Below are 27,317 nucleotides of genomic sequence, written 5' to 3'. Positions count from 1 at the left end.
TGACATTTTCGATTTAAAATTCTATTGTTTTATAAAAAAAAACTTTGGTTTTTACCTTTCAATGAAACTTTGAATTATTTAATTTTTTTTATATAATTATTATTTTTTTATATAATGAAAAAAGAAAGTAAAAGAATAAGAAAATATTTAGATAAATAGAATTAGATACCGAAAAAATATTATTTACTTAATAACATTTTATGATGCTAAATAATTTGCATTATGTTAGTTCAAGGATTCAAAGCTAAAAAAAAAAACTAAGTAAAGTTGTGATTTTTTGATATTTTTAATTCTCTCTTTAATGAAAATCCAATGAATGTCAAGAAAGAAATTCGTGTACAAACATATCTGAATATCGTTAAGCCTCAATCCAGATTGGAGATTAAGTGATATTTTTCTTGCCAGTCTATTGGTTTGCGTGAAAAGATTGGACTTGGTTCATTACATGCCATCTGAAACATATCGTTTTTTTCATTTTGCACGATAAATTTCACCGTTACCACTCACTTAAATGGTTGTTTTATTCGTAAACTTGTTTATTGAACTTGTATTAAAATTAATGTTCGACATTTGATTAAATGACTCTTCTTAAAAGTTATACTAGAACAGACTGATCGTGCACGTCTTTCTTTTATATTTTATATTTATCTGTCTTTTTATAACAATATTAATTGAATCACCTATCAGGTGTTTTTTTAAGGCTGCATCTTTCTTTCGTTTTTTACATTACCTCTTTCTCCTAAAACATTTATTTTTTCTATTTATATGAAGAAAAAATAAATAAATACACATATAATAAATATTTATTAAAATAAATTTATAAAAAAATTAAAATAAGCAATTAAAATTTATTAAATTTGTTTTTTTTAATAAATAATTATTTACTTTCGATTGTCTCACTCATTATTAAAATAAGTATGTTTTTAGGAAAAGGAGGTGATGTATTCTAATACATTTCAATAATTTACACAACTCTCGCGAAGAAAATCCGTCCGTTTCAAGTCACTTAGCAATGATAATGGTAAGAAGAATATCAGCAGCGATAAGAATATTAAATATTATTATAGTAACAATAGTTATAATGTAAATGGTAGAAATCTAATGTTTTTCCATTACGGCGAACCATTCTCAAAAATTCCCACTTATGGATTTTCGTTTTAGACACGTTTCATTTGTTTGAAGTTCATGTCTTATTGTTTAATCTGAAAATGTATACACAAACACTTCACTCATACTTTACAAGATTTTTTTCAGAGACCCGTCAAATCATCTTATATTCTTTTTTTTTTTTTTTTTTTTCATAATACAATGAAAAAGTACTAATTATATTGATTTATGAGTGATTTAATTGCATTTCTTTGGTCGCATAGAAGAAATATATTGCTACATAATTTTTCTTGTTCAATTTATTTCTTTTTTCGATTGTTAATCAACATTCATTCATCATATAACTAATCTCCAAAATAATTCCATTGAATTTTTTATGTTAAAACTTTATTTATCGTTTTTTCGATATAGCCAAAACACAGAACATTACACCAATATTCTTTCATCCACTTAAATTCAAATTTTCCTTCACAAAATCATCCATGATTGCAGCGTCACATGAAAACATTCTCCAAACCGGAAACATTTTTCCTTGTGGGCGTAGAGGTGGCACAACTCACGCCCTCATCCTCAAACGTGACCATCTTCTCGCGGCTTCTTGTCGCCGTTCCTGTACATTCCAATAATCTAGACTGATTCGCCGATGCGGAATTAGATGCCGAAGGTACCGGTGGCGTGACAGCTGAGGATGGTCGTAAAACTGAAGTAGGTGGCGGTGGTGGCACAGCCATGTCTGTAACCGCCGCTGCTGCCAGATTGAACTCACTCACGCTTCTAGGCACAAAGTACTCGAAGTGTAAGGAACTTTCTTGTTGACGATGTTGATGGTGATGATGATATTGTGTTGGAGACAGACAGCTGCGTCTTAAAGATTGGGCACGTTGAAACTGTTGAGTCGAAGAATTTCTGGATTCGGATGTTTTCTTTCGTGGCAGAGAATGATGACCTGGTGATGGTTTTATGGCAGTGTTGGACGCGTGGGCCAGGAGCTTCCCGTCCGCGGGACTCCTAGCCTGATGCTGTCAGGATGTTGGCACCATGGACATGGCGATCGCTTCTTCTTCTTGTTCGGACAATCGCGAGTCACTGGTACCTCCTCCGTCATCCAAGTCGGCCTTGAGCCCAGGACTGGTACCTGTTAAATATATTAAGGGTTTATAGTTTTTTGAAAGATGAATTAAAACAATTTTAGCTTTTGATTTGATTAAAATGGTTCTTTTTTTTTTTTTTTGCATTTTTAATGAAGGGGTTATGCAGAGTGGTCAAGATGCCCAATCGAAATCCCCGACGCGAGTGGATCAGAACCGCTCTACGTGCAAGCGAATGCGAGTTTGATATTCGTTTCGTGATTCCTTTAACACTTTGAGCCTGAGTTGGAAATGACGTCTTGCTTTTGAAAGAAAAAACTAAAGCTTTGATAATTAAATAAGGTTAAAAATAAATAATTGTTTATATTGTTATATAATTCCTTTGATATATTAAGAAATATATATAGAATTTAAGGTGACAAATGCATTAAATTAAATTATTTATTTTCATTAAATTAATTAGTTTTAAAGAAAATAAATATTTTTGATTTTATATTTCTAAATATATAGTTGAGATATCATGCTTAAATATTTATGAATAGGTTAAAACTAACAGGATTTAATTAAACTAAAATTTCAATTATAAATTCTAAATTTCTTTTTTTTAATTTTATTACATCAGAAAATTTGATAAATCTAAATCTAATCTAACAAACAGTTTGTCAATAATTGCATTCTTATTTTTAGGAATATAAGTATACAATAATAATATCAATATTGTCATAGAAATACTGTTAGTTTTTCTTCAATATAAACAGTATTATCTATATTTATATATAATATATATTATCATCAGACTCAAAGCGTTCAAATTAGAATCTAAAGCATAGCTGAATAAAATAACTTCTCGTCCGGAACAAATTAGCGGTTCCCCGTCGAATGCCTGCATCAGGGATACCTGTACCACCGATAGGTCCGACCACCACCCCCGACGACATGCCGCAGGTTCTACCGAAGACCCTGACCACGCGTACCACCTCCTCCTGGACGAGGTTGAAGCACATGGCGATCAGGCCCATCCCAGCAAGTATGTAGAGTGAGCAGGCGCACAAGCTGAGCTCCTCCAGAGTAGCGGATGCGGCATTTCGTCCAACGGGCATTAAGTCACCGAAACCAATGGTTCCGAGGCTGGTGAAGCAGAAGTAGCCGCCTTCCAAGAGGCTCCAACCTTCCAGACGGTTAAACATTAGCGCGCCACCGCATATGTAGATCAGCATAATCACCAAGCAAAGACTAATCGGTATCCTCACGGGATTCGTTTCCACCACGTAGCCTGGTGACGAGTTCGTCGATAGGGACAGTGAGCACGGATGAAAATGACGTTTACTATTTCCCGACGACATATCCTGATAAAGATTGAAATATTTGTTATGATGTTATATACAATTATATTATATATTATGATATTGTGTTTTTATATATATATTTTTTAATATAAGTAAGTATGATATATATGCTTATAGATTATTTGTTAAGTTGTATATTAATCGTTAAGTTTGTAAGCACATTTATAATTTTTCTAATTTATTATTTTGTTTGTTTTTAATCCAGAATGACTATCTACCAATTCTATTGCAATGATGCATCTAATGTTCTCATTGTTCTTATTTTCATTAATTGATCAATCAAATTTTCTAATATTAAACACTTTTTAAATGTTTAAAATCATATTTTCAGAATAAAATACGTTATACCTGAAGTGCAGCAGTAGAGCTAGTAGTAGCATGAAGCAATCCTTCGCTTCCACAATCCAATAAGATGGCACTACTGGTGCCTCTAGTTCCTAAATCATCGCAGGAGCTCTCTCTACTAGCCGAATAGTAATTTCCAGATTTTGAGTCGACATGGTTATCGTATCTGTAAGTTTTGCTCATAATTCCGCCTACAGGAGGTGGCGGTGGAGGTGGTTGTTGCTTTCTGCTGCAATTTCTTGGTCTACACAGTCGGCCATACAAACGGCGGAAGCTCCTTGAGAGGACATCACCAACCGTGCTTAAATAGACTAGCATTAAGGGAATCCCGGCTAGAGCGTACACTATTGTGATCAAACGACCCCAGACTGTGCGAGGCGCCACGCTACCGTATCCTGAAACGTCAATCGACCAAATCACAATCAGCCGTTATTAAGAGAACAAGCGAAGACTGAATATGAAACATTTATTGGAAATGTAATGGATATATTTTGATTGTAAATGAATTGTAAATTGGAATTAGTTTTACGTTATTCTTTTATATAGAATTTTTATTTAAAAGTTTACTTATTGTTGAAAATATAACACGTCATACAAGTTAATTTCTATCTTATATATTTTTAACTTATATGATGTATAATAATGTGAATGTTATACATCATATATAAAACTTTTATATATCTTTTATATCATTCTAAAAATTGTATATAAAAAAATATTTATATTTTTACTAAAAATGTATGTTCTCACCTATGGTGGTGATCAGAGTCAGGGAGTACAGCAAACTACCACTGAAAGTCCATCTTCGATGTGGTCTCCTATCCATGGAATGTTCCCTGGATCGAGATGATGGTTCGTACTGCGAAGAAGTTCTCTTAAGACCTCGTGCCAGATTTTCTTGGAATTCAAACACTTCTCTCGCTGCTAGCCTCGTCCAGTTTTCCTTGTACAGTACATTCAGATCCTCTGTGATACTCCAGAGTCTTTCAACGGTACGTGCTCTCAGTTCCATAGCCGCGGTATCATCTTCAAGACTAGGTACTGCATACGATCCTCCCTCAGATTTTGAACCCGTGGAAACGAGCAGGTCGTTCGCTGAATCCTATTATAGAAAAACAAAAATATTTATTAGATATAATTTATTTAAAAAAAATTCAGAATCAATTAATGACTATATTAATTTCATAATTTATGCATGAATTTATGCATAGAGCAATTTCAAAAAATTAAGAGAAAAAAAATACTTTAACTATATCTCTTTTTATATTTCATTAACAAGTTATTTCACATTTTAAATATATATGAAATAAATAAAATCAAATTTCATATGGATATATCTATTATATTATATATAATTATATAAATATTATATAAATCTATTGCATATATTATTTATAATTCATATACACATGTTCAAAATCTTTAATTATCAATATATAAGACATTATTCATTATTCTTAATATATAATATATAATATAATATTAATACAAATAAATTTCCATAGGTATATCCATCTGTTGGCAAAAAATTTATTAGGATCGTTCAAATTATTAAATCGTCAGGATTCAAGTTATTGAAGAAATCGTTACTCACCGACTTTAGACCACCTTCTAACGCCATAAAAGCGAATGCACCAAGCAGCGTGTACCCCAGCACAAGCACGCAGACTCCTAAGCTGGCCAACAATCCTGGCGTCTTGGTAGATGTTGCTGTGCTGCAACTGCAGCAACAACACAGCAATTCCGCACCCCTCACGGAAGCGCTGATCCTCAACGCGTCCGCATTCGCGTTCGCGTTCCTTCCTGGACAGCATCTCGGCGCCCTCTGATAGTAGTCGCCGGTGCTCTGCATCGTTTCAGCCACCGTCTACACGCCGCTACCGGCAGCCTCGTCGTCGCCGCAGCTGCAGCTGCAGGTGCAGCGACCGACGCCGCAGCTGCAGCCGCAACCGGTCGCCTCCTATCGTTCCACTATCCTCCCTCGAGCCTCGTCCATTTGGTGCGCTGGCAAACCTATTGCAGAAATTACCCCTAATCTCATTAAATCTTGTCGCATACCTATGTTGCCCTGAGGTCAGGTATAAATGAACGTGGTTTTGTCCTTGCCAATTTCAAGTATGCAATTTATTACTATTCAACGTGTATGATCTTTCCAGATATCATTTGCAGAATTGTCGAAACAATATGAAAAATAATTCAACATGTTCATATATACCTTCTTTAGGATTTTGTATTATATATTTATATGTGTATCTCACTTTTTTTATTAATTAAGAGAAGAGATTCGTTATTTCTCGAAAATATATTTCTTTGATATATTTGATATATTAGACATGGATTCGTTAACGAAGTTATATATGTATTATAAAGTTGGAATCTTGCGTATATGAATGTATATTTCCATTATTGGAAATATTAAATTGTGTAATATCAAATTTCTAATTATTTGCTTGATTCAACAAAATAGTCAATCATTCAGAATAAATTGTACAATTTGAAACATGATATAGGAATTAAAAAAATACTTTATATTATACAAAAAAAAAAAATTTTTATAAATTATCTCTTCAAAAATCAGAATCATTTCAAGATTGAATTTTTTGTTTTGTTTTTGGAATATATATTTGTAAATGGATTTTTTTTATTATTTTATTTTTTTTTCTTTTAATTTTTTTTGGAATGATTGATTAAATTCTTTTAAGAATTTTATTTATAATTTTTAAATAGAAGAAGATTTTGAATTCAAATAAATTTCAAGTTTTATATTTCACAATAAGAACAGTATATAAATAAAATTATTAAATTGGCAATTTAAAATTATATAAGGCTGATTTGATACTATCAGTTGGTTAGCATCTCTTTAAATAATTAAGCTTCCTATAAATAGAATTTCTGGGTACTTCTTAATCAATGTTCAACAAGTTTAGAAGCAATCAAACTTTCATCAATCAGTTTTTAGTTATCATTTTCTATGTACAATCAAGATTCAATTATATTAATTATATCATAATTATATCAAGACAATATTTATATTCATCAATTTATTTTTTTTTTTAAAAACTTGAAATTTTATTAAAATTTAAAAATTTAAATCAAATTTTTAATCAAATTTAAAAAAATTTTTTTTTTAAAATCAATATTGATTTTTCAATCCATAATTATTAATATTATAATAAAAACTATATTAATTCTATATTAATTTATGAATAATACAATGTGATGTTCTTTTTAATTGAAACAATAAATATCTTAAAAATTTACTGTAAAAATAATTTTTTATGAATTATTAAAAAGAGAATAGTGTTTTGTTACTAGACTGTATTTATAGATAAATGAAGTAAAAGTTATATTTCAGTGATCGCGTGTTAATTAATACGGAAAAATGTAAATAAGAGGGGGTTGCAAAGGGTGAATGGGGTCCCGCATGTGTAAATAAGTGTTACCCTTTGTTTACGGATATATAAGAAAGGGTTAATTATAAAAGGATTATTTTTCACAATTTTTCTAATATTAATTTCTGCTAATATTAAACTTTTTAATATAATTGTGTGTGATTTATGTGAAAAACTATTATATGAAAATATTAAAAATACTTAATATTTAGAGAATAAGAAAAAAATTTAGAAAAAAAAAGTATGAATCCACTTCTTTTTATATTTTATATTTTTCTTTTATTAAAATTTTAACATTTTAAATTATATATAAATTATATTTTTTTAAATTAAAATTTTGGTATTTTAAATTAATATTATATTCAAAAAAAAAGAAAAAAAGAAAAAAAATTGTAGCAAACAATATATTCTCAAATTTATTCATTATCAAATTTCAAGATTCAAAATAACAAAATAAAAAAATTTAATTTAATATTTCACTTTTGTTTTAAAATAAATATATTTTATTATTCAGCAAGATTCTATTGTAATAAATTTAATACACAATTTTCGATAATTTTATTTGAAATTTCTTATTTTCTGTTTTCAAAACTTTTCAACTGTAGTAAATAAAAATAAAATAAACTATCTATACTATCAATTGATCGATATTATTTAAAAAAAAAAGAAAAGGATGAATTGGAACGAGAAACAACGTGGTGAATATTCGGCGAGAAAAGTACGGACAGAAATTGCGGCCACGAACGAAGCACAACTGTGAACCGTTGTACTCCGGTGTCGTGCAGCGTTGTATGTGAAGCGTACAAGCGAAAGATAGAAGGATTCGCAGCCGCTCCAGTTGAAGCATTGTACCGTGGTTACCAGAGATAAGGCATGAAATTAAATTCGACGGAATGTGGGTCGTCGTGGCATCCCTCCTTTCGCGGCCATCCTACGGCCAACGACGACGTCGATGCACACAAACATCCTCCGCTTCGTCATCATCGTCGTCGTCATTGACTATATTTTCGCGAAAGTCACGGTACAGATTACTTCAGAATCATTGGCCAATCGTACAAATAAATAGTCATCTAAGAATCAATAAAAAAAAAAGGAGTTTTGAAAATTAAGATAAAAGAAATCGGTCAAGTATATTGATAAAATATATTAAAGTGAATTAAATTTATTCTGAATTATTTTAAAATCAAATAATTATTGAGAATACATTAAATTATTATTAGCTTGAAACTAATATTTTATTTGTTCACTATGTAACAAGCTATTAAATTCGAGCTATTAAATATATTGTTTAATATAATGTTACTTGATCGAGTTATGAAAGACTCTATATATTTCGCAGAACGGGAATTTATGATTCAATATGAATCAAGACGAATTCAGGTAAACGAACAATGAAAAGGAGACGTGGAAAAATTAATCGATCGAATGGAACATTTATCTATTTCAGAAAAATTTGATCGATAAAAAAATTGATTTTTCCTTTTTTTCTTTTACGATTGATAAGTTTTAATCAATAGATTTTATATTCTTGCAAATTTTAGAATAAATATATTATGAAATTGATCGAAGAATTAGAATAAGATACAGGATTTTTATTAACAACGATTATCTCATGTTTAATTTTTTTTTACTGCATTCTATTTATATTATATATTTAAACATTATATTCATTAAGGATTATCAATAAAAAATAAAAAAATTAATTATTAGAAATTAATAAATTGATAATTATAAAAACTATAAACATCTAATATTTTGATGTTATTCAAAAAAGTCGATATCTCGTTTTTTTTCGATTCAAATAAGAATCGATTCGAATCGATTTTCAGAAAGTTATTACAGATGGCGTTACGATTTATCATAATGTGCGAGAGCGTCGAGATGAAGCGATCGAGATATGATCTGAGGATCTGTTGTTACGTGGTAAATGTGAAGGAATCGCATTCCCTTGTGGTTAGGTAGTTTAATTGGAATTGATGTTGCAAGCCCAGTGTTACAATCGACGCAGTACTAACCCGCGTAACTAATTAACACGCCTAAGATAATCCAAGTGAATCGCATCTAAGCAATAGTTCCCTCGTGAGGGAAGTGATCGAGCGCACTATAGAGGTTATGGAAGCGTCAGAGATCGAATGTTCAATAAGAAGATTTATGTTGGATTAAATATAATTCTCTGCATATAGTACTAAAGGTACTGTATTATACACATATGTATTCATATATATTATACATTCTCTGTCTCTTTTCAAAATTGGTCAGATATAATCCACGATTAATTAATATAGTAGTAAATACTGTAATTGTGTTAAAATTATATTATATATATATATAATACTGTAATTAAATAAAATTTAGATTTCATTGTTAAGATAAAAAGTTACAAATAAAAGGATTTGTAAAATATATTATTTGATTATCAATTAATTATAAAGATTTTTGTTATCGCACTCAAGGAAAATATCCTAACCTAAAAGTACACAAATTCCACTTAAAAAACAGATTTAGATTATTGGAATTAAATATATTTATCTTATTTACTTAAGTATAGATATTTTATTTAAAAATTTTTTATTTATTACTGGATAAAATTGATTAGAATAATTATAGTGTTACATATGTAACCTATTGAATAATCGTATCTCTATCTCGTATAAACTTCAAAAAATTTTCCCAACATATATTCGAACAACCACTAGTAATTTATTCAAATACCGAAATACTCGAAGTTCGCACGAGAATATTCTAGAAGCATAGTCGGATTTTCCTCGCAATTTCGTTTGAAATCCCGTTATAACATGGAATTCGTCTCGAAATTCGCCAATTTCGAGAGCACTTTCAAAAGTTCGCGGACTCGAGAATGCATCGAGAAATTTCGTTTATCCACCAACTCTTTCTTCGATTATACAATTCAAACTCGAGTCCTCAATGTTTTATAAATCAATTTATTTCATCAGAATTATACATTACAATTATAAAGATGTTATTGTTATATATATATACACACAACAAGAGGAAACGATCCAGATAAAAACGAATTGACTAGTAGAGGAAAATTATTAAAAAAACTTTAAAAAGATATTTAGTTCTCCATTTGTTTTTTATATTTATTATCAAAATAAAATATTCAATAAACTAGTAAATTGAAAAGTCTAAAATCTACTTTATTTTTTCTTACAAAAGATGCTGAATCTTATTTAAATATCCTATATGAAATTATATGAAGATAATATAAAAGTAAAAAATTCATTTCCATATTATTATAAAAGAAATTTCTACAATACATGATATAACTATATTTATATTATGATAAATTCAATTATACAAGCTCTTAAATAAAATCCAGAAGCAATTTGTTTAACCATCAGTAATATCAGACATAATTTATATCAGGGAATTTCTTTCCTTTTAATTCTGATTTTAAATGATTATACAACATGAATTCTACATCGCAAAGATTCAAAAATTGAAGATTTTTTTAAATTTAGGAGAATATTTCTTGTTTTTTTTTATTTACACTATAATAACATTTATGTGTGAATTGATGTGGAAGTAGAGATAACGAATCATCTCACAGAAGACAGAAAGCTGAAGACATGAAAAAATAGTTGACAAAATGAAACGTATATGTTGTGATAAGACATTGTGAAGATAGGTGTCAAAAATATAAAGAAAAAATTAAATAATTATAGTGACAGAAGAACAAATGAGATGTTAAGTTTATGGGAAAGAAATTAACCAATCAATTATGTTTCATCTACAATGAATAGCAATTTTTTTTACTTTTTTCTTTATCTTTTTACTATTTCTGTTATTACTATTTTGAACACATTGAAAACTTAATGAAATATTGTTAATTCACAGGTAATAATTGTTAATAATGTATCTAATAATAACTAGGAATATGAAAAATAAAAATTCTATTTATTCTTATTGATATTGAAATGGAAATTCTATGGAAATCAAAAAGAAAATATCTAGAGTGAAAATATCAATGAAACTATCCTCATAAAAGATATTAAGAAACTAAGAAATAAACAATTGAAGTACAATATTGATATATCCTTCGCATATATGTATATGGCATTGCACGATAGTGTGGACACACCGTCTGTTCCGGTTCTAGCAGAGTATAATCGGGACACGCGGTAACACCGCGTAACGAGTTAGCACAACGAAGCCAAGCCAGGGGTCTTGGTGGCCCTGGCAGCTCGCAATCGATAGCCCGAGCAGCTAGAGGCGTGGGAGTCTGCAGCCTCTGAGGCAGAGAGAGGGACACAAAGAGATGTTGGACGAATTTCCGTTGGGGGAGGACGACGAATTCTTTCTAAGAAGAAGGGTAGAGAAGAAAGGGAAAGAAAAGAGATGTGTCGCGTTAACCAAAAGATTGAAGAAAATAGTATGATCCTTGAAAGAAGGTTGACAATTTTTCGTCTATCCTTATTGAACCGGATTGTCAATTAGAGGGATGTCCAGATTCGATATATCCATGGTCTGTGAAAGAGTGAGAGGAAGATTTTCCAACGTATAATAGAAGAAAGGGAATCGACTGGACGAGATAGAAAATCGTGGAAAACCTTTAAGGAAATAGGTCGAGATCCAATAAGCCGTTTAAAGGACTCTTTACGGTTCCGGTTGCTGGTCAGGAGATTTATGGAGACCCTTTTAATCAAGCCTGATTTGAAAACGTCTCCGACTCTGTTTTCTTCAGATTGGCGAGTTACGTGGATCTGGAATTTTGATAGATTGCTCGGAATGTATGTAAATTATGATTAATGTAGTATAAACTAGGATTAGTGTAGTGGTATTGAATCATGGATTTAGTTTGATATACATTATAATTGTAATAAGAAATTATATGATAGTTTATTTTTAAAATATATGAGATTTTTCTCTTAGAATTTTTAGAGAAAATGATTTTTACTGATTTTGAATTTTTACACGAGAATGTTTTTACAAAAAAGTTTTGAATTTTTAAAATTAAAATTAAAATTAGATTTTTGATGTGGAATTTGTGTATAGAATTTTTATAATACTGAATTTTATAAGATAAATTTTTATAAGATCTATAATTCTCAAAATTTATTCACTATGATTTTTTATTTTACTTTTTTTTTTTCTAAATTATTTAACTTTCAAATTAAATCATGTATTGGATAAGATGTTAATCATATATAAGCATATATTTATATATTTCATTTTGAGCTAATACATTTCTTTCAATCAAATCTGGCTCCATTAGTATGGACCTTGTAGTGGAACAATCTCTATGTTCATGAAAAAAATTCAAGTGTTTCGAATTAAATGCGTCTGCTAGGACGAGATAACGAGCTCGTCTAACTATTTGGTTGTCATGTCGACTAAATCTCTGCTAGACGAATAACAGTTACGTTTACCTTATCTCGAGATGAATGTAGTTAATCTGCTCTTTTAATATCAATTAAACGCTGTGCATTATGATTCCCAACGAAAACTTTTTTCCAAGTTGTTCCAACATTCTTGTTGTTGACTTTGGTTCTACCGAATATTCGAATATATAAATGCATTGGATGAAATTTTTATATTTACACGAATTAATTTAATTTTTAACTCTTCGATAGTTAATTATTCAATTCGATTTAATATCTTGAATTTCACAATATTTATTTTACTACGTTTTAAGAATTTTTAGAAAATTTTATTAATCAGAAATTTTGATAGAGAAATTTTTTTCAGAGATTTTAATGTCAATGAGAATTTATCTATTTTTTTTTTGTAATTTATCAGTTTTACTTTAATTTGATAAATTGTATTTCACTTAAATCATAGTTAATATTAAAATATTTAATTGTAACAGCAAATATACATACACATTTTATTTTTAAAACCATGGTATGAAAAATACCAGAATAATATAAAATGTTAAAAAAATATAATAGAACATCATTTCTCGATAAAAAATATTGTAATTATCGATTCGACCTATTTATTTGCAAATTAATCCAACTAGCATATATACATATATATATATATATATATATATATATATATATATATATATATATATATATATATTTACAATAAATTCATATAAACCGATAAAAAAATTTATAAAAAATTAATATTCTTGAAAAAAAATAATATCTCTTTAAAAAAATAAAACAAATTTAATAGAAATTTAACTAAGCATGTTAATCATAATTATTTAATTTTTAAATTCTTTAAATTATTATAATATTTATCTAAATAAATTTGATAAATAAATGATTTCTACAAACTTTAATTATTGTAAAAAGCGTGAAAAAATTTTTTATAAATAAATTATGATTACCATAAAAATAAAAGGATCGAATAAACTTTTTACATATTGATTATATTTTCAATCAAAATTGATTAAAAATTCAATGTGTTAATATAATAATTGCAACTACTTGGAAACATATCGCGCGAAACACTCGGTTTAATCAATTCTCACCGAGAGATTCTATTTTCTTATCGACTGTTTCGAGTGAGGATGAAAGACAGGGCGGAAATCGAGGGAAAAAGTCAAATCGGAGGAGTTTGGACGAAATTCCATTGCTCTCTTTCTTCCGACGTTTTTTCTTTATCGTTTTACCACCCCAATTCTACTCGATTCTTCGAAACGATTTCTTTTTGTTCCAATTCGATCTTATTTAATTTAAAAGATATTATTAAAAAGCCTTTTGTCGTTTTCTTTTTATGAAACGGCCGTTAAATTGTTTCATTTTGATTTATTTTTTTGATCATATTCTTTAATAATCAACTTCCTCCTTTTTTCATCAATTTCTTCTTTCACGAAATCAAGTGAAGATTTAAAAGAGTTGTTTCGTGAAGCGTTGATTACGTTTGAATGAAATCGTTTCTTTCGATTCTTTGCTCGATTGTATAGATTAACGATGATCGAAGATAGTTTCTTAATTATTATATCTAATATCCCGTAATTTTTCGTCTTAAATTTCTATATTAATGAGCGTTACTCTTTAATTCGCGGATACGTGTCTCGCTCGAGTCTCTGCATCCCTCTTTTCTCGACTCGTGCCCTGATTCTTCGCGTTTCCAAAGGAACAAGTGTGAGTGGCCGTCATCTATTCACGTTCTCGGATTATCCCATAATCCAGTGTTTCTCAACCTATGGGGCTCAGTCCAATATTGTAATAAATTTTTAATGGAAATAATAGAACCAATTGAAATTCACGGGGAGAAATTATTTTCAGATACTTATAATTTTATTAATTTTATTAATGTATAATGATTGTAGTTAATGATTGTAGATTTTTGAAAATTTTATATTAGATATTTGGAAAAAAGATTGCAAAAACATTGTTGTAATTTTCTAACTGTTGTCCATATTTTTATAAAAATATTCTGTTTTTTTTTTTTTTTGAATTTAAAAGAATTGTGCGAGAATTGGAAATCGATATGTAAAAATTTATAAAATAACTTTATTGAATATTTTTAAAAAGTTCTTTTTCATATTTTAGCAAGTTTGTGGAGTATCGTATTCAAATATTAAAGCAGGATTAAAGCAGTTTTGACTGATTCAATTTCAAAACTTATATTATTCGGTGAAACTTTTTTCAACAAGTTGAACGCAAAAGTGGCGATAAGGAAAAATTTTTTTTTTTTCATAATGCACAACTAGTTCCACAATTTTACATACACATGGTAAAGTTTTACAATTCCATCATCGCGACACGAACGAATATCATCCAATTTAAGGATGTAAAGCTTAAACTTTGTCGAGCAGATTATTCCGAAACAATATTCTTGTAATATAGCTTTGAAGATGAATTTACCATAGAATTCGTTAGATATTCTTTATATTTTCTACGTATTTTTGTTACGAAAAACAATTCGAAGATTAACATTTTAAGAATGATAAAAAAAAATATTCCAAAAAGAATTTTTAACAATTAAAAGCACTAGTTAGTTATTGTGCAATACATATGATATTTCACTTATTCGATCTAAAACAATAGTCCTCAATCTTTCCAAAAATGTCTAAAATTGAAAAATTCCAATACAAAATAGTAGGAAAATATGTCGTGTCACAGAGGAATTTCTGACTAAAGAATTTCTCGTCTATTAAAATATTTCCAGACGGAATAGCTTCTAACTTTATTCTAACTTTATACAGAATCAAAGCAACCGTAAGTAATACGTCGATATTGAAAACAAACTTTCGAAAATTCAAAATAGGAAGGGAAATAATCTGTGAATAATAATAAAACTCTCAAATAAAATTATCAAGTATGCTTCTTGCGTATGATTAGATATTACAAAGATTCGGATCAACATTAACAAATCTTCCATTCCAACGATCCTCCATTTCTGAGTTCCCACTAAGAGGAAGTGTAGACTCCTGGGGATGATTGTATCGATGCAAACGGGAGAGGAGGGGGTTTATCGTTTCGGACACGCGTAAAGTTTTCTGCTAAGGTTCACGGGTAGAAATCAGAGAGAGGAGAAGGAACATTCAATTAGGGCTTATCGGTTCTCGAGGCGAGTTTTTATCGCGTTTGATCGCCCTTTATTCGCGGTGGTACGCTTCGACCCTCGGTGGCCCGCGGCTTTTCCACCCTTATCTCCACGCTCGTGCCTCATTTGCGAACGAGAACCTCTTCCCACCACCACCACCACCTCCTCTTCCGAGGATAAAAAGGCTGCTTCTCCCTTCCTTCTCGTCCCCCTTTCTCTTCTCCTCTTATCTCTTATCCCTCCCTTTCTTCTTTGTTCCTTCCTTGAACGATAACTATAAATATCAACGCGTTTACACGTTGAGAAAAACTTTGATTTATTTGCACGAATTCTCCGGGCTGATTGAATCACGATCACTCTCGTTTACCATCTCTTTAATGGTCATAATTCACTGTTACTTACTCAGGATACCTTTAAATACCTCGATTGTTTAAGAGGATCTTAAGAGAGGCGTGATAGTGGAATGAGGCGTTAATCGCTTAAGTTTAATTAACCCTTTGATTTTTATTCGAGCTTTTCTGTTCTCGAAGATCGAAGGTGTTTAAAGATTGTCGATTTCGAATTTTTCAATGAAACTTTTAACGATTATAGTGATATATTGAAGTACAATTTAACAGTTATACAGTTGCAAGTTGATGTGTAGAAAAATATAGAGTTAAAAAAAAAAAAAAAAGAAAAAAAATATCATATAAAATCGACGCTTTGATCGAAAGTACGGCAAGAATCCTTCCGTATCGTTTCTTCTTCTTAAATTTTAAGAAAATCGAACATCATCGTATCGTCCCCTTTCTTCTATTTCCCTATTTCTAACAAAAGATACGTATATATTTCTATAGCCATGAAACAAAAATCGTTTTATTCTCGGCCATAAAACACGTCGACGAATCTTTTTACGAGAGAAATTTACGGTATAAATAAATTAAAAAAGGAAGGACGAGGGCGAACGCGACAACGGCTGAAAGTTTTTGGTCCCAGATACGATAGGATTTCCACCCGCGATACATAGGTAACCGCCTTTAAACTCGGTCTTAACGTTCCTCACGGCTCTAGATTCTCTAGCCGTCTTCCTCGAACTTTCGGCCACACGCTTTTCACGGGGTGGGCTCCATTCGTACGGAAATAATGGTGGAAATTCGATAACGCCGCCGAGAAAATATTTTCGAACGGTGTTACGAGAGTTTTCTGTCTCTGATCGACTCTCCACCATCCAATCCCCATCACCTACCCCGGCTCGTATAACTTTCCTCATTTCCTTCGAAATCGAAACAGCACGACTCGTTACGTTAACGCCTCGAAATAATTTCTGCATCGATTGAACCGTTTCATTCTCTCGTTGAATTTATTTTATAAGGATTTTTTTTTATTTTAATTAAGATTATTTTTTTCTTTTAAGAATAATTGTCGAAGAATATTTGTTATTTGAAACTTTGTGATGTCGTAGTTTGTAGTCGTGGTTCGATAATTATATATATATATTTTTTTTAAATTTGTGTAAATTTTAGTTTAATTTTAAGTTTTAAGTTTTTTTTTTTTTTATCAAAAAGAACTTATTCCGGCAATGTTAAAGAAGTCTCTAACAAGCTTTTCCAATAAAACATCCAATATTTAATTTTGATCTTGATACGAGATTAAAAATTGTTCTACAAAGTACTAAAAACTCTTGTAGTCTACACTGATATTGGATTTTCAATCTAATGTTGTAGAAAGAAAAAATGAAATTGACGAGCAAATTTTATTATTTTTTAATCTGCGTGTATACAAATTTATAACGGAAAATACGATTAATTCTGTTGTTAAAGAATTAATCATAATTTTTTGTTTTATATAATGATTTTTTTCTAACTAAATTTTCCAAGTCATTTTCAATCTTTTTATATAATCTAATAATTTTTTTTTTTATTAAATGAAGAATTAATTATGATGATCACATTATAATGCATATAATAATGACTTCAATTAAAATCAATTTGTCCAAAGAGATCCACGAGTTCGCACTATATTTGACTTTCACAGAGTTTTCTAATTTTTACATCGTTCCTCCATTTTTAAGATTCTTCTTTTTGCTCCCTTAATTCGATTTATTTTTTTTATTTCGGTGGTTGAATAAAACAGATGGATGCTTTTCGAGAGCTTGTAATCCTAAGGGTCCCTGGGAAATAGGCTTTTCCCTTCTCTATATTTCCTATCTTTTTCCTCCGCGTCCACTTGGAAGAAGAGGGATTAAGAGTAGACTTACGCCAGTATCCTTCTCAGTTTCTGGATCCTTTGGGACCATTATTAGCGACATTCATGTACTCGAGTTGAAAAAATTCACGGGAAGTGGAAAAGTTTCCGCCAAACGTGTTTCGATTGGCATCTGTCACTCCTCTTCCCTCTTTTTTCCCTTTAATTTTTAGAAGCTTCGTTTTAACAAACGAAAGAAACGAGTAATAATTTATCGACTAATTTAAAATTAATTTCCTTATTACGTAGTCAACGTTTCTTGACACGTTACTTATAAAAAAAAATATGCTTTAAAATCACACTTTAATTCAACTTCCAACAATTCATAATAATAATAATAATGATAAAAATCAAGATGACAATTTCAGATGAGACGATTTCGACGTTCAATCAGATCCATAATTTTTCCTATTTAAAATTCAAAACAGTATAAATTCTCGCGTATCATATCGAATAAAAATTACTTTCTGTTGGAAATCGTGACGAATTTATATCGATGACGAATACTTAAGAGTCGAAGAGAAAAAAAGAAAAAGTTTCATTAGAAATCAGCCATATTGTTTATGTTCACGATTTATTTATTTCGATCGTTGTTCGTTCTTTAATGAGAGCAAAAAACAGCTGAATATTAAATTTTTGGCCGGCCATTTTTCCCTATTGAACGAAAATCCTCTTACGGTTTTCACAGTCGGATATCACGTAAAGCGCGGACTCTTCATTACGCCATTGTTCGTCGTGTGGTCGCTTGTTGTTTTTTTTTCCTCCCCCATCCCTTTTTTTTCTCACGTTTCCATCCCTTCCCCCTTTCCACCGTTTTCCTTTATCCTTCCATCTTTTACGCTGCCGAAATATCGTCGTCGTTTTGAAAGTGAGGTTAGGATCGCGGTTGGAACGTTACGTTTCCGAAATTTTCCAACTCCCAGACGAATTAAGGTTAATAATACGAAATGTTTTTTTCTTTTAATTCCGGAAAAAGGGAAAAATCTTCTATTTGATTAAAAAAAAAATGATCACTCTTATAAATTATATCTTTAAACGGATTTTCGAGCTGAAATTCGGTATATTTATTCGTAGTTTGTTACCACGGTGGTTATCCAAAAATTAAAAAATTATGAAACGTTTCTTTCTTTTTAATTTAGGAAAGAATTTCATTTTCCAAGAAACGATGCTACGTGTCGACGAATCCATATTTTATATCATTGCGAAACAAATATCTTTAAATATTATTAGATTCTCTATAAAATCAATATGTACGTTTATTACGTTCTTAATTTTATTCCATTCTACAAACTCATTTCTATATTAATTATTATCTCGCTGATTTACCTCCTTTTCGTAAATGAAATTTGGATTATGTATATTCAGTTTAACAATTATCAATCCAAGCATAGCTTGTAATAAAAAGAGTGATAAAACTTCCAATTAGTTTCCGATTTGTCCTCTTCCTCTTCTTCTCGATTGTCCCCCTTCTTCCCCCATGAATTCATCAGAATCGATCCATTTTCTTTTGGATTTTCAATGGAAGATACGTGGAAAACTTGTGGAAAAGCTCGTCGTTAATGGAGTAGGGTAAATAAATAAGAAGACGAACGATACCGTTCGGATGGAACAATCTTCACTTGACGCCTCGCCCATCGAGCTCTCTTTGTTTGCTCTTCGTTTTTCCCTCTTCGATCGATCGAGTGGCTTCTTCAAGGATTTAACGATCTCGTCGCGCGGTGGAAAGGACTCGGCAAGCGTTAAAAGTCTCTCGAAACGTTGCGGCTTTGAACGACGAGGGTGGGGGTGGATGCGTGAAAAAGGGATAGTGTGGAGATAGATGTGGAGCAAGACATGGAGCACGCAACAGGATTCGAGGACATTTTAGAATTTCGAAAAGCTCCAAGTCTCGTCGATAAACTAATGTGAAGGAAGAAAGAGAGGGAGAGAGGGAAAGAGAAATGTGGTTTATGAAAGTTGGTTTTTTAGAGGAGATTGAGGTTGACGTGTCTGTGAAATTCTTTCTTGGCTTAGGTTTTTTTTTTAGATAGATTTTTTAGATCGTATTCGTATAGTCGCTATTGCTAAATTTTTTGGAAATATGGAAATTCATAAAATGGAATAAAGTAGAATAAAAATATATAAGAATATGTAGCAAAGTGGTTTTAATATATTTTTGGCGTTGTTACGTATATTTTAGTTGAATTGTTTTTACAATGTATTTTGAGTTTCCCAAAATTTATTTTGAGCAAAGTTAATTAGAAAATTTTATAATTCTTTCAAGAATTCAGATAACTATAATATATATATATTAAATTAAATATTATTATAATTTTTAACTTTTTTTTTCGAGCTTTTTAAAAAGCTTTGGCATTCGGTTTATTTATATTATTCCCCCGTTTTTAAAGTTTCTGCTATTTCACCATTTAATCTATCGAAAACAACATTTGAAACAGTTATCGAAATAACGCATGTGTAAAGAGTTACACTACGTACACGTATGTATAGGTCATAACTGTTCGAAACGTGTCTGACAATAGTCGATCCATTTTCCCTTACACATTTCGCATCTCTGTCCCGCTTCTTTGTTCGGGTCAATCATTCCCTTTCCTATATTTAGATGTATCCTCTTAATACATCGATGTATTATTTTGAAGACTGTTCCGAATAAAAGTGGCTTCAATTAATGAAAGCAACGTCACCAGCTTGTATTTCAAATCCTCCACCACGCGTGTTATCGCGTGTTTATGCACGCTCCGATGAATAACTTGTTCTCTCTTTGTATGCCGATATGGTGGACTTTTTTTTTTTTCACCCGATGAAATGTAGTAATAAAGAAGAGAGGGAAAGAAGGGAGCTCGAAGAAATACGTTTCGCTGTTTCATACACTTCATAAATTCCACTTATTTAGGCTTATTGGCAAACGTCATAGGATATTATTCGATTGATCCATCGATTGTACGAATTTTTTTGCAATTTTTTTTTTATATTTATTTCGTGTTATATATTAATTTCATACTTGGCTTGAAAATTAACACCGTGTCTAAATTTAAGCAATTGATTAAACGATTTCGCAAGATTGAACTTAGAATTGAATATCACATCGATTGAATATCGTGTGATTCATCCCTGATCTTAACGCGAAACATAGAGAGAAATATCAAGGAGAAACTTCCTTTCCTTCAAAATTACTCTTTGGACAAGTATCGCCGCCCACGTCATGAATCCATTTCAAGGAATCTGGGAAGAGCGATGGTTGGTACATTCAGCAAATCTCGTTTCACTCGCGAAAGTCAGGAATAATAACAATATTCGTCTGGCAAAGAGGAAAACTCATAATTTCTCGCGCAAACCAGCAACCAATTACGTTAAAAGATCCGGGAACTACGAGAGTTTCTCCTCTCCACTTTGAAGGAAGGCGAGCGAAATAAGGGAGGGAAGAGGAAGAAGAAGGAGAAGGAGAAGAAGAGGAAGAAAAAGAAAGACGAAGGAATGAAAAAAGAAAAAAAAGGAAAGAAAACTCCGGGACGATAACTATAGACCTTGGCTTGGTCATTATGAATTATCTATGCACGAGCTACGCCTGCGCTTCTATCGCGAGGAAAAGTGGATTCTTACCGACGAATCGACAGAATTGTGAATTTTTTCGATATAGAATCGAGATATTTTTTTCCCCGAGATACGAATGTTTCGCAGGGTTATGAAAGTCGAGGGTGAATTTGATGGATAGGATGAGCTGAAAATTGGTTTTGCAAGGATTTTCCAGAGGCATGTGAGGGAGAAGCGATATTAGGAAAGCTTTAAATGTAGCAATTTTTATCCTTTGTCACTTTTTTTTTTTTTTTTTTCTCCGTTTGGATAGAATATTTTTAGGGATGATGTGATGAAAAGTGAGGTTAGGAAGCTTTTACGCGTTGAAATTTTTTTTTCCGTTTGGTTTTTAGAATTATGAAAAAGTGGAATTAGAAAGCTTTCAATGTAATAATTTTTTGTAATATTATTCTGTTTGATATATATATATATTTTTTAATTTAATTTTAATTCTAAAGCAAAGAAGGAAAAGAGGAGGATATTTCTTAAAAAATATATTTTTGTAAAAATTTCTATCTCAGTTAGAAATTTTCTTAATTAAAGAATGGAAATACTAAAAAAAAAAAAAAATCATCAAACATATTTCAGTATTAAAATAATAAAAATAATAAAATAACTGACAATTTGATTTGTAGATAGTAAAATAGATTATTTATTTTTTTTTACTGATACCTATTTAATTATTCTTAATGATTTTTTTTTAATTTATTTGTTATATCTTTTTCTTTTTCGTATACCAATTTATATAAAATTCAATTTTAGCAATTTTATTTATGGCGATTGTGATATAACATTTTTGTTTCGATAGTTTCCTTCTTTGCATATAGAATATATAATAACTTAAGCATATAAAATATACACCTGTGAAATTCTTCTTTCAGATAAACTAAATTTGCATAAAAATTACTTCATTTTTTAGAATGATTTTTGAAATTTAGAATAAAAATTATATCGAGCAGAAAATTAATAAAACTTAATCAAAATTGTTAAAAAAAATCGATATGATATGTAAATTTTTAAAATATATTCTTTTTTATTATAAAATAATATTGTAAAATATTATTTTTACCGATTATTTTAAAAGCTGGATGATATAATTAGATAATTAAAATATATATATACAAAGTTTTATACTGTAATGAAAGAAGAGATTAAAGTAAGAGTATTTTAATATCGTTCCTTGTTGTTAACTTTGTAATTTAATAATTATTTTGTTATTATCTTTAAAACTTATCATATTATTATTTTCAAAGTTTACTTTAAAATATACTATATTTAGAATTTTCAGGATATTATGTGACTAAAAAAATTTTGAAATTATTATATTAATATATAAAATTATATAGAATTTTAAATAATCATATTATTATTTAAAATCTATCTTTAAAATTTTTTAGCTATCCAAATTAAATCTATTAAATCTTTAAATTATTAAATATTTTTAGAATTTTATAAAATATTACAATCTTTTTTTATACATAAAATTTCCAAATTATGCTACCACTATTAATAAAGTTCACAAACCGCGATTTTCAAAATTTCCTACAGTTTATGAATTATTGTATTACTAACCTTAAAATTTTTGAACTATCTTACTACGATTCGTGGAATTTGCAAACGTTCATTATCCATTAATAAACTTTATAAATTGCTATGCCAAAATTTTTAATAATATTTTTACATTTGTTTCTGAACAATTTATCCTTATATTAAATTTATTTTAATTATTTTTAAAATTCCTCCAATTATCATATTCTTATACTTAAAATAATATTTTTATTCTCAATTGTCATAGTACATAACGATCCATAGTAATCATTAATTTATTCGATTACACGATTAATTTTGTTTTAATTTAAAATCCAAAAACAATTTGTACGCACTTTTTAAGTCTTTAACTTTCAAAAATTCAAAATAATCTCAACATCTTAAAACGATCGTTGTCACTATCGTCTTTACTTTAACAAATAAATTTCATTCTCTAAAGAAGAAAACAAACGCTTTATACATTTGCACATAATATGAAATATATTATTCACATGACAGAATATAAAATAGTTGTTCGTATAACGAAAATAAGAAACTACTATTGTAATGTCTTAATATAGAAACACGATCGTTGTGATGAAGATCGGACCAATTTTTCGGCAAAGGAAAGGGTGACTCGATAAAAGCAGTTTCGTAGATAAAAACGAGTTTCGCTGACGAATCGACGGGCATAAAACGAGGTGGACGAGCCAACAAAGACGGGACATTTATCGAAAGTTGTTAACACGGGACAACCGGGACGAAATTACTTCGCCTCGCTTCCACTGTGAAAAGTTAAACGTCGATCCACTTGATTCTCGATATTCTATGAATCATAGTATCTTTCTTCGATACTGCCGAAACACAATTGAATCGTGAATTTGAAAATTTAAATTTTTCGAAAATTGAAATCGAAAATTTGATAATTTTCTTTTAACCTTTGTAGAATACTAGTTTCGAAAGGATTGTTTAACAATAAAATGAAAGAATGAATTAGAGATGTATCTTTTTTAAACGTTTTGTAGAAGTATAACTGAGAATTTGAATTTAAAAAAAATATATATATATATATATATTTTAATTTTTAGTGATTTATTAATTAATTAAGAAATTATTGAAAATTGGTTAGTAATATATATATATATTTTATTTTTGATAACGTGACGAGATTTTTAATTGTGGTTTATTAAGTGAAAATCTCTTGATTATATTTTTTTTACGCGATATATATTAATTTTTATAGAATTTTTTAAAAGATTATTAAATTAATGGTGATAAACGTGAGAAAAATCATCGTTAAATAATTTTAAAAGTGCTTTCGAGAAATTAAATTGGCATTGGAAATAAAAATAAAAATTTGAGTTAATTACTGGGATTTATTGGAAAGAAAATATTTTATCTATATGATATGGAATTTTTTAGCATTTAAAAAATTCATTAAATTAACTGATAATGCAGCTTTTTTTGAAGATATAAATATAAAGGGAGTACATGAATTAATTAATAAAATTTATTATAAAAAAATATCTCTTAATTATTATGATATGAATTTTTAAAAATATTTTAATTATCCTTTAAGTATTTTGTAATGAATTTTTTAAAAATATAAACTTAAATTAATTAATGAGATTTATAGAAAAAAAATATTTTATTAAATAATTATTATACGAAAAGTTATAGAATTTTTTAATAAATTTAAAATATTATTAAATTAATGAGGCAAATTTTATTTTCGATATTGGAAGTTAATTAAAATTCTTAATTATGTGTCATATTTAAGAATTTTATAAGAAAAATTTATACTATAATAACAATAATATTTTTCTGATACTTTTATTGTATTTTATCAATATTATGAAAATCGAAATATATAAATACGATAAAATATATTATGGATTTGTATGTAAAAATAATATGTGTGCTTTATAATTTAATTTAGTATTTATACAATTATATCTTTAAAATTGGATAATTTAACATCATACCTCGTCTTTTATATTCAAATAGTTAATCAATAATAAAAGTGATAATATTCTATTAATTACACAATCAATTATTAAATTCCAATTACCCAAATCCAAGGATTAAATATAAACATAATCCTTTATCCCATCAAATCTAATTCATCTATATATCTTTTCCATTCATCGAAGAATAGCAATCCATCTTAATCATATGACTAACTCTCTATACTATATCAAAAATCTATCTTTGCTTTCAATTTTCACTCTTCAAAGGAACAAGACTATATTTTGCTCAAGTGTTTCAATTACCTAAACCCAATTCAATTACCTAAAAAAAAATAAGCAACAAGCCTAATTCATTATTTGCCTTTATCTCTGCGCATTTCACATGTATTAAAAGCCTATTTTTCCTTTTAATTTTTACTTTTCAAAAAAATAAGAAAAAAGAAAAAATAATTACTTTTTGTTTCCAAAAGTGCTAAAAAACTAAAAAAGTAAGAAATATGTACTAGATATTGAAGTGGTGCAAGGCGATAAAAATCGTCTGGGTGTTCTGGATAAGGTGCACGAGGCAACACGTTTGTGCATGCTAGTGTGGAGTGGTTGATGGTGGTGGTTGCCGGTGTGGCGACGGTACATCGATTCAAAAACGTTCGAAAAACTTTTCTTCGAGAACTTCTACCGCGTAACTTACTACTTACCTTGGCAGCGATCGCCCGGACAGTCCTCAACTTCCCACAGTCGTTTCGCCGGGCATATCGGCTCGTCGACGCGGAACAAACTTTTCCCAGTTGCTCCTCGAATCGCTCGAGTCCAACCGTTACCGTAGATTATTCTTCGTTTTCCTTTTTAGAGATCTTGCGAAAAGTCGAATCAGGACCTTTTATTATCTTCCGTCCTTCTTTTGTCTTTGGACGGAAATCTTTGGAGAATTCGGAATTATTTGAAAAATTCTCTTCTCAGAGAACAGAACATTTCTAAATACGAATACATCTCTGGTTTCTCGTTTCTCATCTATATTTTTCACGATATTCGGATCTTCTCGTCCCCTTCGATACACGGTCAATCAACTACTTTGCAATCTACTTTGCAACGACTTCGCCCTTCGCCACCTCCTCTCAGATGCGATCGAGGAGCCCGGAGCCTGTTTGTCGTTTACATTGATCCACGAGCGCGACCCTGTCATCTGTTACTCATCTCGCGACGTCAAGCGGTCGATTCAATCGGAGAGATTCATCCCCAAAACAATCATCTACTTCACCAAACTTGTATTTCTTGTTAGTATACGCGAGGCACACTGTAAAAGATGCGAAATCTCTTGAAGAATCATTTCCGTATGTCCGTGCAAGTGGGGAGAACCGGGGAGAGACGGGGAGATCCGGGGAGAGCCAAGGGAGATCCAACGTAGTTTCCTCGTTAAAAAACTGGTTTCAGAAGCTTGCCACGTTGTTGCACGCTGCTCGCAGCATCCTCTGCCAATGATGGTCGCGTGTTCGACCCACGATGAAGCTTTTATCAAAAATTATTCTCGCGTTTTCGCGGGGAAAACTCGACGTTCAGTTGAATCCAATCGGTTGATCTTATCGCGAACCCGATATCGATGCGATTCTATAGGTCGAATGGAATTGTTTCGCTACGACTGAACGAGGAACGGCGTTCGTCGAGTACCGTGAAAACTGTCTGCCGTCCATGAACAGCGTCGCCGGCACGGACGCACCCCGTAGAAGAGTGCACAACGCGCAAACGTAGTCGAAATGGGGTATGGTGCGTCGGCGCGGCCTCGTGCGGTCCGTTCGCCGCATGAAGGAACGCCGCAGCCCCGTTCCAACTTACCTCTCCTGCCACTTCCACCCCTCTAATATCATCCCCCACTATCATCACGCCGCGATTCCTCCGGATAGATTGTCTTCTGCGGGCAATGGGTCGTCGAAGGCCGAGGCCACGAGTCTTGGTTCTTCCGTTTAAGGGTTTTTGGAGGTTAGGTTCAGGTTTTGACAATTGTGTATCGTGTGATTTTAATAGGTGAAATTCGTTAAAAGTTTTTGGTAATAAAATTTCATCAGTTGATATAATAGTAATAATAATAATAATAATGTTATTCTTACTTTTATTCGGAGATATTTTAATAACGAGTTGTTTTTGATTTCAGAGATTCAATCTTCTTGACTTAATATCATTTAGAGAAATTAAGATCATTATTACTGTTCATATTTATTTAGAGCTTGAAAAGAAATTTCATGTAATGTATATGTTTTTCATTTATTTAATTGTAATAGTAAT

General features: G+C 30.2%; 1 protein-coding gene across 2 annotated transcripts; it reads right to left on the bottom strand.

Annotated features, from left to right (window-relative positions):
• Window positions 1–262: 262 nt before the first annotated feature.
• LOC409771 (potassium channel subfamily K member 18) lies at window positions 263–26,770 on the bottom strand. 2 transcript variants are annotated; one of them, XM_393264.6, is made up of 6 exons: window positions 25,739–26,770; window positions 5,481–5,899; window positions 4,637–4,988; window positions 3,890–4,281; window positions 3,094–3,541; window positions 263–2,242 (listed from the first exon to the last, which is right to left on the bottom strand). In XM_393264.6, the coding sequence occupies exons 2-6, from the start codon at window positions 5,736–5,738 to the stop codon at window positions 2,130–2,132; spliced, it is 1,563 nt and encodes a 520-aa protein (XP_393264.2). In that variant the 5' UTR covers window positions 5,739–5,899; window positions 25,739–26,770; the 3' UTR covers window positions 263–2,129. The 2 variants fall into 2 exon arrangements, with proteins under 2 accessions (XP_393264.2, XP_006563924.1); XM_006563861.3 differs by having other exon boundaries at window positions 3,170–3,541.
• Between the last annotated feature and the right edge of the window lie 547 nt (window positions 26,771–27,317).

The sequence above is a fragment of the Apis mellifera genome, linkage group LG8 (genome assembly GCF_003254395.2).
Source record: "Apis mellifera strain DH4 linkage group LG8, Amel_HAv3.1, whole genome shotgun sequence".
Classification (NCBI taxonomy): domain Eukaryota; kingdom Metazoa; phylum Arthropoda; class Insecta; order Hymenoptera; family Apidae; genus Apis; species Apis mellifera.
Note: the sequence above shows the minus strand (reverse complement) of the source record. Positions and strands in the feature narration are given on the sequence as shown.